The 19,293-nt window shown below is 37.0% G+C and overlaps 1 protein-coding gene and 1 long non-coding RNA gene across 2 annotated transcripts in view; both read right to left on the reverse strand.

The window, feature by feature from the left end:
• Positions 1 to 5,931: 5,931 nt before the first annotated feature.
• On the reverse strand, positions 5,932 to 6,963 carry LOC106961717 (uncharacterized). Its single transcript, XR_001427829.1, has 3 exons — positions 6,742 to 6,963; positions 6,520 to 6,628; positions 5,932 to 6,365 (listed from the first exon to the last, which is right to left on the reverse strand). It is a non-coding gene; the product is annotated as an uncharacterized LOC106961717 (long non-coding RNA).
• An 11,197-nt stretch (positions 6,964 to 18,160) lies between these two features.
• The window catches only part of LOC106961706 (C-C motif chemokine 20-like), a 6,767-nt gene continuing 5,634 nt past the window's right edge, over positions 18,161 to 19,293 (reverse strand). Inside the window, exons 3-4 of the mRNA XM_015055609.1 lie at positions 18,969 to 19,046; positions 18,161 to 18,817 (exon numbers count right to left, since the gene is read on the reverse strand). Coding sequence (XP_014911095.1) covers positions 18,769 to 18,817; positions 18,969 to 19,046 — 127 coding nt within the window. The 3' untranslated portion in view covers positions 18,161 to 18,768. The remainder of the gene's footprint in view (positions 18,818 to 18,968; positions 19,047 to 19,293) is intronic.

The following is a 19,293-nucleotide window of genomic DNA, read 5'->3' on the forward strand; positions in this document are numbered from 1 at the left end:
AAAAGATGTTTTTAGAACTCTCTTTGATACAACCTCTTTGTAAGATCCAGCAAAGTAAACGTAAACACAGAAATAATTTTACTTCCCTGTACACGTGTGGCCCTCTCGAGGCCAATTAGATCCAAGTTATTTTATGGTGGAAAATAAATATTGGAAATGTGTTTTTATTTCAGAATTTATTTTATCTGTACTTTTTTTTTCTTTAGAATTGATCAATCAATGATTGAGACTGTTAAATGATCCATTTCTTTTCCCTCTCATCTCTTTAACTCTGGTTCCCACAGGTAGGTTGTCTGGTTTAACACTCTTATCCACGGGTTTTCCACAATGGCAGACAGGGAAGTTAGCAGACATGTTGTTCCAAACAACCTTTTGGAAATAAAATTAAAGTAAGTAAGCACATGACAAAACAATGTCTGGGAAAGATAACATCACTTCAGTGAAAAACCTACTCATAACTGCCCACTTTAGCCCACTACTCTTCCAACCACCAGTCATTACCTTTGATGGGTTTGAGTCCAGCTGATGGTCAGACGCTTTGTGGTGTTTTCTGGAACATTCTCTCAGCTGATTTTCCTACAAGTGTCCTTTTGAGGAAGGAGAGATAGGACTGCTTCAAAAAAACAAAAAACAAAAAAAAAAAAAAAGTTCTAAACGTATGTATAGTATAAAAAGTGTCATAGGTGAATATTGATTTAAAAATGTGTTCGTTGTCATAACCACCACCAAAGTCAAATCATTGGTAAGCTCTTTCAATTGACTAATCACACTAGAGCACAAATCATTTCTGCACACACCAAGCTTTGTTGAGTACTGTAGCAGCAGATTTTTATTGCAAATAAATAGCAGACACAACTTAATTATTAAAATGATATTTATTTATAACTCATGAGGTAATTCACCTTTTTCATTCAGATTCTCCATCATACACATAATAATAGGGGTGGGCTTATAATTTATACAGGGTGTGGGAAAAACCCATTACAGTTCGGTTTTAGCAAACATTGCAACAACCTCAAACGCTCTCCATTCTCAGCCCCTCAAACATCCCCCAGCTGCACCACACTGACACACAGCTGTACTTTCTCTCTCAGCCTACTGAGACCAAACTTTTTTTTTTTTTTTTTCTTTTTTTTTTTTTTTTTGGTAGAGCTTCACACATCATAGTGTTAAAACACTAATGGAAATACACTGACTGCAAGCCTCCGTCTGGTTAGCCCGTAGTCTAAAGTGTCAAACCGTCCTGTGAGGGGAAGTGGAAAGCAATGGTCATTGTTGTGGGCAAAAATTCATCATATTGCCAGACCGCTGATGAGTTGGGTTTTAAATTTGAGATAAATTTGGTGTTATTTTTTTTATATAAAAAATAGCTATTAGGGTACACTTTTTAGTTTTCAATTAATTGAGTTTTCCCTCACTCTTATGCCCCAAGAGTGTGAGAGCTTGTGATATTACAGAAATCAAACACGTAACAGCATCAACATTAGGTGACGCAAAAGCAATTGTAGCTTTGTGCATCTATAATTTGCCCTGATTTAAAACTCGTGATTAGAGAACTTAATTACACTGTGACTGTCCTTAGGTTGAATCCATGATCATTTCAGTTAAAAGTATCAATTTTCAAGGTTTTCATTGGCAACAAAACTTGTTAAAAGTCAAACTCACTGCGATAGATGATACAATTTTAACAAAATGTGGCACGCTGCAAAGCTGACGGGTACTTAAACTGAAACAGCAGGGAAGAAAATGGGGCACCTTTATTGTTTCAGTAGTGGGATTAGTTTGATGAATTTTCCAGCTTCTTTTTGAAAGCAGTTTGTTTTTGCTGCCAGTTCTTTCCATCCAGATAGGCCATGCTGGTCTTTGTCCATGTATTGCTGGGGTTAGCACAGAGTTTTTTCCCTTTCGTCGTGGTAAATCTTTTAAAAATAAAAGACAAAATATTCAACACATTTTTGTATTATATACTTGCTTGGATAAAGTGCAATGATAAAAGTAAAAGTTTTTTTTAACTTACACCACTGAAGGTACAGAACATAATGATGGATCATTTTGCTCATAATAACTCCTCAGCAACGTTCGAGGAACTTTAGTTTTGGCGTTTTTCAGACAGCATTTAGAGATGCCTCCTGGAAAATTGAAATAGAGGAATTTTATACCAAACAAAATTAAAAGCCGAGTTATTTTTATTTAAGACGGAAATGTTGATCTTACCTTGAGCTGTTGGCAGCATCAAAGTTACCAGTAAGAACAGGATGGTGAGACTCATGATGGAGGGAAAAGATGCTCAAGGACGGTCCTTTACTTGTCCACTGTTTAAGATGACCGACTCGGCTTAATCGTATCCATATGGTGTGCAATTGAAATTATTTGCACCACAAATATATTGTTGGAAAGAGGAAGCATGAAGCCACCTCTCGTCAACACTTTACAGCCAGATCCTCCTCCCACCGCTTTTCGTTTCCCCCCCAAATAATTTAACACTAATGATAAATACCGTTGAGATATTTGAAATACTTTTTGAGGGGTATACTTTACACTTTTGTGTAGCTAGAGACTTTAATGTATTGTCAGTGTAGGTACAGATGTTCAAACCTCCGAGGTTAAGGCCTCAAAGCTTTGTTAGACAACAGCACATATCCATCCATCCATTATATAAAGATTTAGATAAAAGGAAAATTAGAATGGTCCACACCAAACTCCAATGGGGAATCTGTGGTTGGACACACCGTCCGTCTGTCAGATTGATCTGTTTGGCGAAAAGAATAGGCAAATAATAAACGCTTGAGGTTTTTATTAGTAAAAGTAAACCCCTTAAAACTATAAATCTTTTCTCTGCTAAACGTACTTTCCAAATATCCTCATGAGATTTTATTATGATGTAGATACATAATGTGGAGAAAACAGTTTGCAACATTGTTATAGATTATAGATTATTGCCTAACCCTAACCCTAACCGTAACCCCTAAAGCTGACAATGGGATAAAAAAAAAGTGATAAAACACCAACTAAACATAGATTTACGGTCAAACATTCATGCATTTTTATTTCACTGCTACTTAAACAAAAATGATATTAGCATGACTTAGCAGTGCCTTAAAGCTTTACATTACTACTATCAGTTTAAACCAAAACAAGAAAATGAGACTTATTCCAGTCCATCATCTGATGTACCAATTATCGTAAACATACTCATGGCCATTTGGTTGTCGCCTACGCAGTTTTTCTTTCACTTCCTTCTCATAGCTCCTCTTCCATTAACGAAAGTCCTTGATCCTCCAAATATGGTTCAACATTGATCTTGTCCTCTAGCAACAACTTATTGTTGCATCCAAGCATATGCAGACAGAGAGAAAAAAAGTTGTTTTTAATAGAGAAAGAATGATTGGTCCTTGTTTTCAGGCCGCAGCAATTTGTTTATAGATGAGTGGATGTTCAAGATTACATTTCCATTTTGTTTTTTGGTGTTGGTGATAGAACAAGGTGCAAACATACAGTTTGTGCAAATATATAACAAAAAAAGTATACTGAGACAATATGCCGGGGCTATTTTTACTTAAAATACTTTTAGATTTTTTAAGTGTTTGCTTTACAAGAGATGCTGTTGAACAAAAAGTCCCTGTTATTTACTTAATAGTCTCAAGCAGACAGACTTTTTTATAAAAATACATATAAAAGTGTGCATTGCTACCCACATTGGGACTTTGTAAGGCTAATCCTAAATCGAACCCCTATTTTTCCAAAGCCCTAAACCCAGTAAGTTGGTCTACAGCGTTATGACTGGACTTTGCTCCCCAATGGCCTTCAAAAATGTTGTTTACTTAAGCTTCTAAACAGAATGGCTTAAGAGAGTATGCACCGCAGTTGTTGTTCTGTTCCAGTGAATTTCGGATGGTTTGTGGTTGCATTCATTTGTGAAAGTGAAAAAGTGTAAGAACTATTCTCCGTGTTCACAGTTTTCTTTTAAACTGATGCTATGACTTATTTATATGTTACTTTAATCAACACTGAAAAAAATAAGTAAATTAAAATAACCTATAAGATCAAGACAAGAAAATATAAACTGTCATAATAATAAATCTCAAAATGGCATGGACTGGTCAACAGCGGTCTTGGTATGACAGCCATAAACTTTAATCATGGAGTGGAATTTGCTTTGATGGAGGTTATGTCTGTTAAATTACATATATATATATATATATATATATATATATATATATATATATATATATATATATATATAGAGAGAGAGAGAGAGAGAGAGAGATAGATATATAGGTGATGACCACAGGCACCACTGTGGTCATCACCTTCCAGGTCTTTTCCAGTTCCTCTCTGAGACCCTGGTATTTCTCCAGTTATATATATAAACTGAAGTTTATATATATAAACTGGAGTCCACCTGACTGAAAAACAATTTGAGTGGCAAGAAGAAACCACAATGAGTCCCATCTGCTGTTTGCCACAAGCCATGAAGGGAACACAGTAAGATGTGCAGGAAGGTCCCCAGAGTGCGGTGGAAAACACTGCTCATCGCCACAAACACGGCACCTGCCTCTTGGGGGCAGTATGGTACCCTTAGTGTCATACAGTGAGGGCGCTTTCCTCAGCAAGGACAGGGAAGCTGGTCAAAATTGATAGGGAGATGGCTTAAGGGAAATAAAAAAAAATATATATGTGGCCTATAGTGGATTTATTTAGATATGAGCATATTTAAAGTTTAAAATGTGGGATTTGATTCAGTACTTGGAATCTGAGGGTCACTGAGGCTCTCCATCCAGCCTGACAAAATCCAGACTATTTTGCAAAGAATAGGAATTGATTGAAAAACATGACAATTTTGGGCTAGGAGTCCAAAAACACCTCAATTTGTCTCTAAATTCTCATTAGGAGTGAGTGTGTGAAGCCAGACAACCTTATGTTGTCTATTTAGACAACATAAGGTTGTCTAAAAAGACAACCTCAAGATGGCATCTTAATCGTGTGATTGAATCAAAAATGGGTCTGGCATCACGTCGTGTCAATGAATTAGGAACACTGTGTTTGTGTCACCGTCAGCTATTTGACTACTGTGCATGTTTGTGTGGGTTTATGGTGAGATGGGTAGAAACCATGTGCCCAAATGCAGCAAAGGGCATGTAGCTTCAACCGCTGAAAAAACAGCTGTGACTCATTATCTAACTTTAGCAGCATGGACCACTTGCATTGCATTTCTATGTTTTACAGTGCTTCTAATGAGCACAACACAGGCAACACTCAATTAAGAGGGGCTTTTTGTATTTCTGTTACTTCTGTCGCCCCCCCATCATTATGCATTCCTGTAAGGCGAGCTGTGTTATAACTGCCTCTGATTATTACTGAAAAAGTCACATGTGAGGGTTTATGCTGGGTTCCAGCTTATTTCCTTTCCGGCTTGTTTTCTAGAGAAATGGGTCTAATAACCCCACCTCCTCCACACAAATAGATGCCAAACAGATGACGGTTCCAGTAATATAATGGATCAGTGACAATGACCTAAATGCCACTTTAGTAATGGTAACTTTTTAAAATGTATTAAATGGGTGCAATGCATGTCCTAAATTAACTCCATATTTTCAATAATGTTCCCTTCCTCATACAGGCATAATGATCTTAGAAATTCAACTACATAAAATGACGTTTAAACCAAACAGTGGTGTTTTTCAAAATTACTCACCTTGCCTAAATGTCATTATATCAAATATATTCTGCAGCTCTTGCTTCAAGCACTTTATTTTCTACTTCAGTGAAAGCAGTTCATCCACCACCATTAAGACCTGATTGTTATCAGAAAATCTCTTACCTGACTCAAAAATCTGAGCCAGTGCTGCTGCTCTTATCTCACATCGGTGTTAATTATTGAACATGTTGCGGTGTTAGCGAGTTGAGTAACAATAAAGACGAGAAAAGATGAAGAGTGGGTGCTGAAATTGAGCAGGCACCAGTTTTATTCAGATTTGAATCTTAACGTCACAAAGAAAGTTATACTTTTTGACATTATAACAAGCTTGAGTCAGTTAGAAAAATAATATTTATTTACATTTTTACATTAGTTATAAAAATATTAAATAAACTCAAACAAAAGTCACATACAACAGATTTTAAAATTTTATAAAGCTGAGGTACATTCTAAAGTCTAAATTTGATTAAACTCAAACAGCTTAAGATGACAGATCGAGCGCTTGTGTCTCAATTAGAAGCATCAGTGTCAGTGACGTTCCTTTGTTCCCTTGTTTAAGCCTGACTGTTTTCGCGCAAATTTCTTGCCGTCCAGAAAGGCCATGCTGGTTTTTGTCCACAGATTGAAGGGGCTGCCACAGATTCTTTTATCCATGATTGTTGTGAATCTGTTTGGGGGAAAAAACAGAGACCATATAAGAATCAGAAGACATAAACCTTCTCTCCATAAAGATATATGTAGTAGAAATAATAATGAATATCACTGGAAAAAAAAGACATGTGCAAAATAATCCGAGCCAGGAGTAGGTTTTTCTGACTTACACAATTGCTTGTAGTCTGCATGATGATTTATCTTCTTGGTAGTAGCTCTTCAGCAATTCTCGATGAACTTTTGTGCTGGTGAATTTCATACAGCAGGTTGAGATTCCACCTTAATAAAGGCAAAACAGGCAAGAGTAAACTACGATTGCCACACAGCATTAAAAATACACAGAAATCAGGTTGAAAGCAATGAAACTTGCTTGAAGTCTGCATTTCGCTTACCTTGCGCTGAGGCTGTCGGCACCATCACGGCTACCAATACAAGCAGGATGAGGGGGATACTCGTCATGGTGCTCTCTCCAGCAAAGACTGATGTGATGTGATGTGAAGCCTGTGCCTGGAGCCGTTTTAAAGACCACCAACTCCTTTTTGCATTCATTTAAGCCTCTTGCAGTGCAAGGTTTCCGCACCCACAGACACACACACAGTTGGAAAGTACAAGTAATGCTTCCTCCCACAGAGCTCACCGGCTCCGTCCTCACCCCTCCACTCTCCTCATTGGTGGTCTGGAGGTGTCGAAACGTTTTCCACCCTTGTACATCTTTCTTTGTTCTATTTTTAAGTCAAGTTACTTTATGAAAATGACACCTATACTAGAGATGCATATAAATGATGCCATTTATATATTTAAGCTAACATCTTACAGCAGTTTCCAAATATTTACAGTAATTCCTAAGCATGTAAGGTGACATTTTACAGTAGTGGCTTATTTTTTTGTTTTAAACATTGTCTCTGTTCACAAAATTTCCCAAGTCTTCTAGAGACGTTGTTGTGTTGCTATTGTGACTGTAAGTTGATTTTGGGCCATCTCAAAGAAGGCACTCTGGAGATCTGTTTTTAAAACTAAAGTCTGGGAAAGCTTACAACTTATAGATGGCCACACACGAAATCAAACAGAAATGAAAATGTTCATTGACTTTGTACACTACTCTACTGAGTTTTTCACTTTCTAACATGGAAGCTTCCTGTTCGGTTTTGAGGTAACTGTTCGCTTTGTGCTACTGCTGCTGCTGCTGCTCTACTCACTTCTGCAACCACACATCATGCAGACAGTTCAAACTTGCCTTTCCCTTTTGATCTCATGGCATTTACAAGCACGAGGGGCGTTTTAAAACTGTTCTCAAACAGTTAATCTGTTCCACCGAAACCCACATGGTTTTGGTCATCGATCCGTTTGTGCGTGCTGCTATGACATCATGAACTTTTGAACTCACGAACAATAAGCATTTGACCACTTTGTTCGATACACCAATCGCTGGTGAAAACGAAAAGAAAATCTGTCAATCTCATGGCAACAATTTGATGGACATTGGAATCGAGATGTAGTGAAGACGGCTTGCTAAAGTTCAAACGGAGGATCGGCGTGGGGAAGACAGGGCAATTAGGTGGCCTTGAATGTGAATGATTGCTGGTTCCACCTAGGCTGATCTTAGTATTTTATTTTAAAAAAACATCTAAACTTGCTGAAGTTTTCACACTCAACTATCTGTAGACTTTGGGTTTAAGGAGAATAGTTTGAGAACGAATGGTTTTTCAGTGCCTTGTAGCCAAAGGAGAATGGGCATACTGGTTTGAACTGGGGATAAAGCAGCAGAGAACACGCCACACTCTTCTGTCAGCTCAGAACAGGAAATTGAGGCCACAGTTCACAAAGGCTTACCAAAGTTGAAAGACAGATTGGCAAAACGTTTTGTGGTTTCATGAGTCTTGGTCTCGTCTGCTAAATTTAAATGGTTTGTTCACAATTCCATGTCGTAAGCAACATAAAATCACAAATCCGTCCTGCCCACTTCAGCTGCGAGTCAGATCATTTGATTTGTAACATGTTTCAATCCATTTGTAGGTAATCATGTGTTAATAGTTATGAAACTGATCGGCCCATTTCTTGAACATTATAAAACTTTAATGACCACCTGGCACAGACAGAAAATCACCCACAGAAAACAGCTTGGCTCATGATCGCCATTAGAACCATTTTTGAAGGAGTGGGGGGTTATTGTGTAAAGTGTTTTGAGCTTTATATATTATATAAGTCACATTTACATAATGTGATTCGCTTATCAAAAACATACCTGGAGTGTTGCTTGGATTCTGAGGAGTCATTGAATCTCGCGTGGCCGTCATTTGGGAGTGCTCTCGCCAAACGTTTAAGCACCGCAACTGTTTTAGTAGAAAACACCACCAGTACTCAAGTCAAAGCACTCCATACCTACTCTTAAACAGTTTAGAGCCTATGTAGCTTTTCTAAATCAAACTACAAATCTACATGTTCTGCACGCCTCAGTATAGTATGGATATTTTTGTGTTTAAGAGTCATAATACAGCTGGTTTGTGTCTGTTCACCTCACAGTCACATCATGACATGGGATGAAACGGTAATCCACATTTGCTGAACATTTTACTCTGTGACCCCGTACTATAATCCCAAGAAAAGACAGTAGCTGCCCTTCAGTCTGGTGTCGCAAGAAGATAATTTGAGAATTATATTGATCAACAGAATCCAATGTTGCGCTGAATGTATTTGAACAGCCAGGGAGGGAATTGGAAATGCAGGAGCTCTGCCAAATGATATTTCACATTTCTTTTGGAATGACCCATGTACACTGTTTACATGTGAATTCAAATTGATGCTACTGGGTTAAACAAAACACCACTTTGATTCAAGCAGCTCTGCAAATATGCTGGATTGTTTTGAATAATCTGAATAACAAAATGCTCCATGTAAGTAGTTTAATTATTTTTGGAATATCCTGGGATCATGACATGAAATTGCCTTCAGCCTGTGACCATTGGGTCAGCGTCAGGATTCTTTCTGCAATTATAATCCACTTTATTTTAATCCTCAGGGATCGGGATGTAGTCGAATACCAAAATCCTGCATCCCAGAAAGCGAAAGTAAATCTAACCAATTACAGAGCTATTCTTATAAACAAATTACTTAGACATTATTTAGACAAATAAAGAATCTGTAGTCACTTTTTTTAGCTTCAGATTGCTCGATGCGTAGATAATGGTTGGCTGCAGTGCACATGACACAAAGCCACTGAGAAAATATGAGACAATTTTATCTTTTACTCCTGCACAGGCAGAAAAAAAAACAAAAAAACTTCTGCTTAAAGTCTAAGATGACATTAAGTCTGCAAAGCTTCTGTTGGAGTTATCTCTTCGTCCGTGAAAACGTCTGCTGCTGTCATTTCCTGGCTTTTAAATAACACTGCAAGTGGGAATCTTTGTACGGGTCCATTACATTTAATTGATTCTGTCCTTTCCCTCCTCAATGACAGTTTGTTATTAATGCATGACTTAGTAATAACAACGGGCGCTCTCTTTTCCTGCCACAAACTGCTGAGGTCTGCACTGCAATTATTCACTTTAAGATTGCCTCATACTGGAGTAAATTTTTATCCCATTTGGCAGAAAGTCGGATCCCATAAAGATAATAAGAAAGAAGTCATTAGTCGACAGCAATCTGCCTGAATTTGTAAATTTGGCAATCATGAAATGCCCTTTCTTTTTGTTTGACTTGGTTTAGGAATTTTTAAAAACAACTGTATTTCATACCCATAGTAAATATGAGGGAATATAGTAAATATATATATATATATATATATATATATATATATATATATATATATATATATATATATAAAAAAAATTTTTTTAAAAATTAATTTTTATTTTGGTAAACTTATCACTTCATTTAAGTCATTTCTCCTTTCCATGAGGCCTTCAAGAACCTCATTTCCGCTACAGTACACAGTTATTCAGTGATTCCTCTTTCATAACTGCTGAGCACTGCATCCAAATGAAAGCGTAAGCTCCTGTCATGTGCTCTTTCTTCACTTCTCTTTTTGTAACATTAGTTTCTGTTCATAATGTGGTTTTGTTAAAAAAAAAAAAGTATTTCCTAATATATACGATATGGGTAATCTTCTCCAGGTGCATTTTACCGTAAGTCAAAATTAAATTATGGAGAACCTAAAGAGGCAACAGAGGAATCTGGTGAGCCATATGCGTCCTTTCTCGGATGTTAAGGGGTAACTTTTCAGTAAGACAAAGATGTGCCAGCAGCACAGCACAACATTTAAAAACAAACATATTTTCAGTCCTTTTAAGGTCAGATCTAAGTTTTTCACAGGTAAGTTGAGGCAAGTTCAACCAGGGCCTAGAAGAAGAGAATGACACCCCAGCTTCTTATGAAAGCCGATGACCGCCCTGCGATGGACTGGAGACGTGTCCAGGATGACTGCACCTCTCAGCTGTTGACCAATAGAGATGGGGACCAGCACCCCTGGTGACCCCAATAGCAATAACCATGGATGGATGGATGGATGGATGGATGGATGGATGGATGGATGGATGGATGGATGGATGGATGGATGGATGGATGGATGGTGGTAAATAAAGTTATAAAATGTTGTTACTCCCAGAGAAAGTTTTTCTCAAAGCCTGTAACTTTGGTGGAAAAACTGAGGTTTTCATAAATAACAAAAAGAGAAAACAACTCAATAAAATGTTTGTGTTATTTCTACAACCACAGTTACAACATTAATACAGTATTCTAGATCAGGATTTCTGACACTAGAATCTTATATTAAATAAAATCCATCTGGTGGTCAATCCATATGTCAGCTTTGGATTTAGAGCTGGGCTAGGGGAGCTAGGGGAGTATTGTAAAACATGTCAATTAGCCGCCCCTTCATTCAGAAACTGAAAAAAAAAAAAAAACAGAAATTGTAATATGCTAAAAATAAACTTTTCCTTTTTCTGTGGAAAAAATTCCGGAACCATCCCAGCGGCCACCAAGAAATCGGCAGACAAGATAAAATAAGGTTGAGTGACTGGAAGTGGAAGTGGGGAAATTTTCTGTTGTCACATCTTTTTTAAGCAAAATTTAAATGAGTCTCCTTTCATTACAAAGAGTCTCCACATTATAAAAAAGTAAACAAGAATCAGCAGGTAAATTACTACCTGGTACATCTTCTATTTTCACCAGTTCACCAAAAGTGAGAGTGAGTGTTGTTTAAAGTTAAGATGAAGCATCTGTGTTAACTAGTCTCCTATAATTCATTACACAAAACCCATAAATATATTTCTCAATTATCAGGATTGAATTCCAGACCAGAAAAAACAAGTTTGCTCAGAGTAAGTTATAATCGTACATTACATATTCCTCTTTAAAAACAGACATTTTCAAAACAAAGATTACAAAAAAAACCAAAAACATTTGAGTTAAAAAATAAAGGAAAGATGGATAGATGGCTGCATTAGAAACCAGAGTCTTGACTTGTTCAATTTCAGAGACCTGAGAAAGCTGACTAATGGATTAGGCAGGAACAAATGACCAAATATGGACGAATGATGCTCGGAAAGCTGTGGTTTGTGGTCAGAGGTCTTCCTTCCCCCTTTTTTTTCCTCTTATGATGACCATGACTTTCAGTGACAGAACAGAGAAGTAATACAGTGACCAACATGTGATGTTTCCCATAAAGTAATGATGAAATCAGAAATAATGAACATTTTGTATGGTATGATATAGCTGATGGAAAAGACCACCCGGGTACAGGCCTGCCTGTGGTCCTGGTGAGATTGTTGAAAATCAAAGATATGAATAGAATCATTAATATAGTGTGAAAAAATTTTTTTTTAATTTTTTTCCACACTATATTAATGTGAAAAAAAATGTATTTCCAAACACTGTTGGATGAAATCACTCAATCAGGTTTATTTGTATATTGTGCACAATACAGAGAGTATATATGATCATAAGCTTCTCCATTGATTAATAACAATGGTAGAAATTATTTTTGACATTGTTTTCATTAAAATGTACCTAAAACTCTGACTTTTTTTTTCTTGCTGACTCCTTTCTCAGTATGTTACCTTTTCATAAATATATTTGCCTCATGTCTAACGAAAACCTAACTTCTTTATTGAAGGAAGAAATTTAATGCAAAATCTGTCAGAGGTATGTGTAATGTTGGTGTTGTCTATCTGTACTTGTATTTTAAATAGTTTAGAAGTTCATCCATCCATTTTCTTTACACCCTTGTCCCTCAGTGGGGTTGGGAGGGTTGCTGGTGCCTATCTCCAGCTAACATTCCAGGCAAGAGGCGGGGTTCTCCCTGGACAGGTCACCAGTCTGTCACAGAGACACACACAATTTGGAGAGGCCAATTAAGCTGACAGTCATGTTTTTGGACTGTGGGAGGAAACCCACACATGCACAGGGAGAACATGTAAACTCCATGCAGAAAGACCAGGGCTGGGAATTGAACCCAGAACCTTCTTGCTGCAAGGCAACAGCTCTACCAACCGCGCCACTGTGCAGCCCAGTTTAGAAGTTCAACAAGGTAAAAGCACACACCACACTGTCAAACCGGGTCAACTTCATTACCAAGCCATAAAAAAGGGAAATGGGTGTCTTCAGGAGAATCCGGCGCATCACTTCCTTCCACCCGGATGCGCCCTTGTGATGCTCTCACTGTTCATCCGTTCAGTTTGGTTCCATTTCCCCTTTTCGTGCAATAAAACCCAGAGGCTGGTCGTTAGGATTCAACAACAAACCTCAGGTCCGCATTTCAGTGACTGCAAAGAATCTCCCGGAGCCTCTCACACAGCGACCATGCAGATATGCATCAGAGGACTGACTTGTCTGGCCTTTCTGGCTGGAGTGATGCTGGTAGCATCTGCTTCGGGTAAGTTTTCCGTCCAAAAAAAAAATCTTCCTTCTCACACTTTTTAAAAATAAATGGAAATGGAAATTAATGACGTTTTGTTTTTGTTGTTTTTTTTCTCATTTTGTTATATGAAACAGAAATCAAGATTCCAAAGTGCTGCACTCAGGTCAGTGACCAGAGCATCACCGCTCCCATCATTGGCTACAGGATCCAGAGGAAGAACCTGCCCTGTGTCCGTGCAGTCGTGTAAGAAATTGTTTCTGTTCGATTCATTTTAGTCAGTTTTATTCACACAACAAAAAATCTACGAGAAATGTCGCATCACGACAATTGACAGAAAATAACCAGCCAATCAAAACACACAGAAAAACGGTCACATTCTATCTAATCACATAGTCAGGGCTGAAAGACTAACAGATACAGTCCAGTTTGATTCCAGTTATAAAACAAAGCAGTCGATTTCAGTTCACTGTTAAAAACAGGAATTTCATAGGTTCTATTCAAAATCTTTGCTTTATTCAAGATGTTGTGCAGGACAGATTTGATGTATTTTAACTGAACGATATTTTCCTAATAGATTTGAGACATCAGAAGGTGAAGTCTGCAGCCACTGGAAACAGGACTGGGTGTTTGAGAAGATCAAGGAGCTGGAGTGAGTAGACCCTCATATTCTCTCTGTCAGTTTTTCCATAAAGAGGTTTTTGCAGATGGCTTTATTGAGAGGCGGTGTTTTAACAATGGTCTGTTGATTGTGTGTCTCACAGGCAGATTCGCAGAGCAAAGCAGACAACTCCTGCCTCCACCACCAGCAGCAGCAGCACCACCAGCACCATGAGCACCACCACGTCCTAGAAGCCTATATAGTCCAACTTCATTAATTTAAGATAATTAAAAATTCAAGGGTGTATTTTTTAATATTTAATATTTATTACCAGCTGTATTTATTCTTCAGTTTTATCTCTACTGCGTGTATTCACTAAATCCATCCGTTATGTGCAATGTAGAGTAAAACACATGAGGTACTGTTAAGTTTACAAGAAGAAATAAAAGAAACACTTGTCATCCGTCCAAGTATGTCGACTCTGTCCAGTTCTGTTGCGTTTCTGCATTTTTCTCAAGCTGATCTGAGTCATTAGTAAAAAATTGACAGAGGTACCAACATTTTCAAGCCCCACTTAAAAATAGCAAAGACAAAGAGAGTGTGTCATTCAACCAAGATGGGTGCGTGTTGAACTTTAAAAGTTAAGAGACTGCTGCAAGACACTAAACCTCCCTGTATTTACAGTCAGATCGATAAGTTAATGATTTAAAACAACTGAAAGTGTGACAAACCGCGCTGGATACTGAGCCAAGCTTGTCTTGCCATCATGCACTGACAAGAGGAACATAAGGGAGACTTTAAAACAAGATCTATTGATTGTTCACAACTGCAGCAAACAGCTCCATCTAGAGGTCACAAAGTCTCCATAAAATTCAAGAGACGCAGTTGACAAGCTGACCAGCTGTTTGGGAGGGATGCCGAAAAAACCCCCCAAAAAACTTTTTCTTTACAACAAGAGTGGGTTACTAGGACTTTATGTTTCAGTCAAATGAGACTAAGAAGACGTTCCATCTCCGTTTGGCTCAAATCAACGGGTAGATAAGTGGAAAGATATGTCATGTCAACAATTAAGTCAGCTGTGGGCCTGTTTATGTTTAAAGTCTCATATAGAGAATAAAAAGAGAAAATTATTCAAAGACATTTTAACACTTCTTCATCACTGATGACAGCAATCATACAGATTGTCCCTCTGATCTTATTATATTATTTTATATTATATGGCCCGAGCTTCATTTAGTTCACAGTCATCTTCTCTCTGCATACACCACGGTAACTTGCGTAGAACTTCAGAGTTTGTGCTCTAGTAAAAGCAATCAGGCTCTTAGTAAACTTTATTCACACACTTAGTGTTTCAGGGTTAGACTGATTAGCAGTTACTGGATTATAGCATCCCTGTGTCATTTGAGATGTTCTAGATCATGACATGGTTCTCATGCTTTTTTTTTTTTGCATGGTAAACTGAATGAGAACAGTTCAAATGTCCAGTCTCCATTACTATCATATTTTCACTATATTTGTACATGTGCCATGGTTTCATGTGTGATGTGTTTCATCATTTAAAGTAGTTTAAATACCAAATTCTGACAACTGTATCGAAGTAAATTTGCCCTTAAGCATGGATTTATTTTTCATTCCTAATTTCCAAATGATTATAACTATTAAGGCAGTCAAAGAAAAACAAAAGAAAAAAAATCATAATCTTGTGACGGATGTTTTGGCAGCATGTTGTGTTAAAGAATCAGACTGCCATCTAGTGGCTACTCAACACAGACTACCAGAAGAGCTTCGCTGTGTCACCTTGTCAGTCTGGGACACCAACCCCTCTGGGTGTTGAGCTGAAATAGAAACTACCTTCTTCTCAGTCCTGTCATGCATTTGCCGCAGCTCAGAGGTCAGACCGCGTCACTGAGAAGTTTGCAGACACCTTCAGCAGACATGCTGGCAGCTTTCCTTTTTAGGTAACCCAGACAGTCGTGATGCCTTTAAAATATTAACCATCTGGAGCAGCAGCAGTTTCTGTACTTCAGATGACACAGCAACCTGTCCTTTTGAAAAAGAAGAATGACTTTGTACGCAAACTACTACATTAATATTATTATAGTTTAAAAGATTTTTTTTTAAGTTATTTTAGCTTTACATTCATGTAGCAGGTAATTTTCTGTAAATATAGTGGAACTATTGAAAATAAATTCCCCTCCATGTCAGTTAAAACCAAAGTAAAAAAAAAAATCAAAACTAATAACTCCATGGATTGTATTGTGAGTAATAAATTGAAATGACACAGGAAATAATGAAATAGTAAGATATAAAAAAACAAAAAACATGAAAAGGCAACTCTGCCCTTCTGTCTGAAGGGAAATGGGGTTTTTGGGTCTTTGTGGGGAGTCTCTGATGTCTGCTGCTTCCTTCATCATCCACAAGATGGTGCCAAGGGGCTGCTCCTACCTGGTACATCTGGATTCAGCACACCTGTGATCAACCTACTTCGTAAGCCTGGAGTAGATCAGGAGCAGGGAGTGGGCTGCCAGCTCTTCGACGCTTGAGTGTTTGCCTGCGAGTACCGTAACAACGACCCCGGCTTCCCACCCACAGGACAAGGACCACACAACTCACAATTCATCTTCGCTCCAAAATAAACTATTTGTCTGATTTGTCTCCTCTATGTGTTCTGTATGTGGGTCAACAGATTTGAACCCAACATGACACTATTCTCACCGCTCTGGGAGTCTGTCTGTGTTTTAACAGCAACCTGCTACCTCATCAGTAGAAACGATCAGCTTGTTTCAGAGCAATCAGAGCATTGCAAAAGAATCGTCACACAAAAGAACTGTCACGCAACAGGTGCTGACTCATTTCTAAACTTGGATGTTACAGTGGAGACCACAGCGTTGATTATAGTATGGCAGTGCAAAGGTCATTCATTCATTGTGATCCAGCCACAACCAGGAGTTACAGACATCTGGTGTCTGTAACTACAGTCAAACTCCAGTCAAAGCAGGCAAAAGCATAATCAGAAAAAAATGTCCAAGAGCCAATGGGAATTTGCAAAGAGTGTAAGAAATACCTGGGATAAACAGATATAGGGTATTTAATTAAGTAATCCGCTTAACCACAAGGACACCGCACAAGACTCCACTTCAGAAGAAAAAGAAACATGTTGAAACTTTGCATGAATTTGGCTGAAGATTTGTTGAACAAGTCAATGAAAAGGTGACAGAATGCAGCGTAACGAGATGAGATGAAAACTGAAGTGGTTGGCTATGACTGCATGTCCGAAGGAGGAATGCTACTGGATGCCTCCTCAAAAACACAACACAAAACTGGAAAATTAGTGGTGGGAATATCATGGTGAGGGCTTGTTTTACAGCCTGTTAGGAACTGGAGGATTTCAAGAATTTCTCAAGAGCTTTCAGCAAAACATTGAACCGAAAAACAACCATGGACACTCTCACTTGGTTAAAGAGAAGGAAAATACAGCTGCTAGAAAAAATGGCCCAGTCAGTTCTCAAATTTGAGTCTAATGAGCTTCACATCAGTGTCTGAACATTTTTCAAACTGCATGGAAGAGGATTTCGGAACTTTTGAAGGTCAAAACAGAGTTGTGAGACAGAATGGGCTGAATTCACAGCAATACAGGTTACTAATTTCTCCATTGTCACCATGAAAAGTTTTGCTAAATAATATACACATTTCATTAAGGGTGTTGAAATAATTATCATCTGTGGCTGTTCAGTTTATAACCTAACTTATAGAAAATGTGTTCAGATTTCTTTGTATATTTGTATTTCTTGGGTTACTGACATTTCTTGTGGATTTTATGCAAGTGCAATTATGTAAAGAAACAATTTACTGAGGAAAATCTTGACTTCTTTATTACCCATTTTCCCTGGTGCACTCATTTGGCCTCCGTTGTTTACATGATTACGTGTTTCAAACACTGAAAAAATAAAGTGAAATTAATCTATAAATTAAAATTTTTTTCAAAGTTAAAGTTAGACAGGATCAGCCAAATATATATATATATATATATATATATATATATATATATATATATATATATATAACTTGTTATAAAGGCTAATTGTTGAAAAGGCAAACCCAAATAAATCAGTCAAAGCTGCTAAATTAAATTATAGTAGTTTGATAGAAGAAGAAATTATTTTTTTAGAATTTGAAAACTGGTTAAAAAAAAAGTTCACAACAGCAATAAACCTTTTATAAATCTTTTATTTCTGTTTCATTATTAGCATGTTTACTTAAGCATTTATTTATTACGAGAATAAAAAAGCATAAAGACAAAGAAAGATATACAATAATATTTTCTAAATTATGAAAGAAATGTAAATAATTGATCTTTTAGCTGTTTTCATTATTTATTTATTTATTTTGCTTTATCAGTTTAACTCTAAAATAAATGAACATTATTAAGCCAGCACCAGTAAAAAGCAAATACACTCACATCCAATAAAATAGAATATGGGTTACAACAACACTCATTTGTTTGTTTTGAAAATAAAAACCCTTAAGCAGTTATTTAACATACTTTTCATTAAGCCCATATTTTTCCAATAAACTTACATATAGTTGCTCTGATGTAATATTTTTATAAATTTATTTTCATGAGCTGTTAGTCAAAACTTATAAATATCAGAAATGAAGCCTTGTAAGCCTCAGAGTGTGTAATTAATTTAATAAAACGTAAATTGAGTTACTGAGATAAATAAGTGTTATTTCTTAATATTCTAACTTATTGAACATGGACGTATTAAAATCAATACTAAAAGAAGTTATATTCTCAGAAAGACATGATTGCAGAAGAATAAAATCTCTAAACTTTATTGCTCTAGAAGACTACATAAAACCCTTTTTTTTTTCTTGTTTTAAATTCGTAAATGATTTATAGCTTGTGAAGAATTATAAACCCTTGAGAAATCCACTTTGCACCGCGAACGGAAGAGTTTGCAGGCGTCACATTTTTTTACCGTCGGTGTTCTGGGACATCATCTTCAGTTTTGAGCTAAAAAAAGAAAAAAGAAAAAAGTTTTAAATCAAACTGTTCCTAAAATCAAACCCTTCATGTAAACAGCATGTCTCTGCTTCATAATGAGAGAGTCTGGATCTAAACTCAAAGGAGAGTCTGCTGTAAAAACAAAATCAGGATCTTCTACCTCAGTGAGCTGAGAGCTTCCTTCACCCAGTCATCATTTGGACTTGTACAGATTTCGTGGTTATTGGTGGTGTAAAAACTGTGATAAAAAGGAATATAATAAGACACATAAACAGCATCTGAATTTATTACACGTGAGTAACTTGGAGTAACAAGATAAAGCTATTTTCTAAGGAAAACATGCATTTTTTTTTTGGGGGGGGGGATTATTTATTCTGAGAAAATACAGCTGTAGCAACTCATTCTGGAGAATAAAAAAAATCCATCCACCAAGACAGAGTGGTAAGTGAAATTTAACTTTTATGTGAGCAATATGACACATTTTG

Source organism: Poecilia latipinna, unplaced genomic scaffold, assembly GCF_001443285.1.
Source record: "Poecilia latipinna isolate Pla-1442-1.1 unplaced genomic scaffold, P_latipinna-1.0 Scaffold1326, whole genome shotgun sequence".
Lineage (NCBI taxonomy): Eukaryota > Metazoa > Chordata > Actinopteri > Cyprinodontiformes > Poeciliidae > Poecilia > Poecilia latipinna.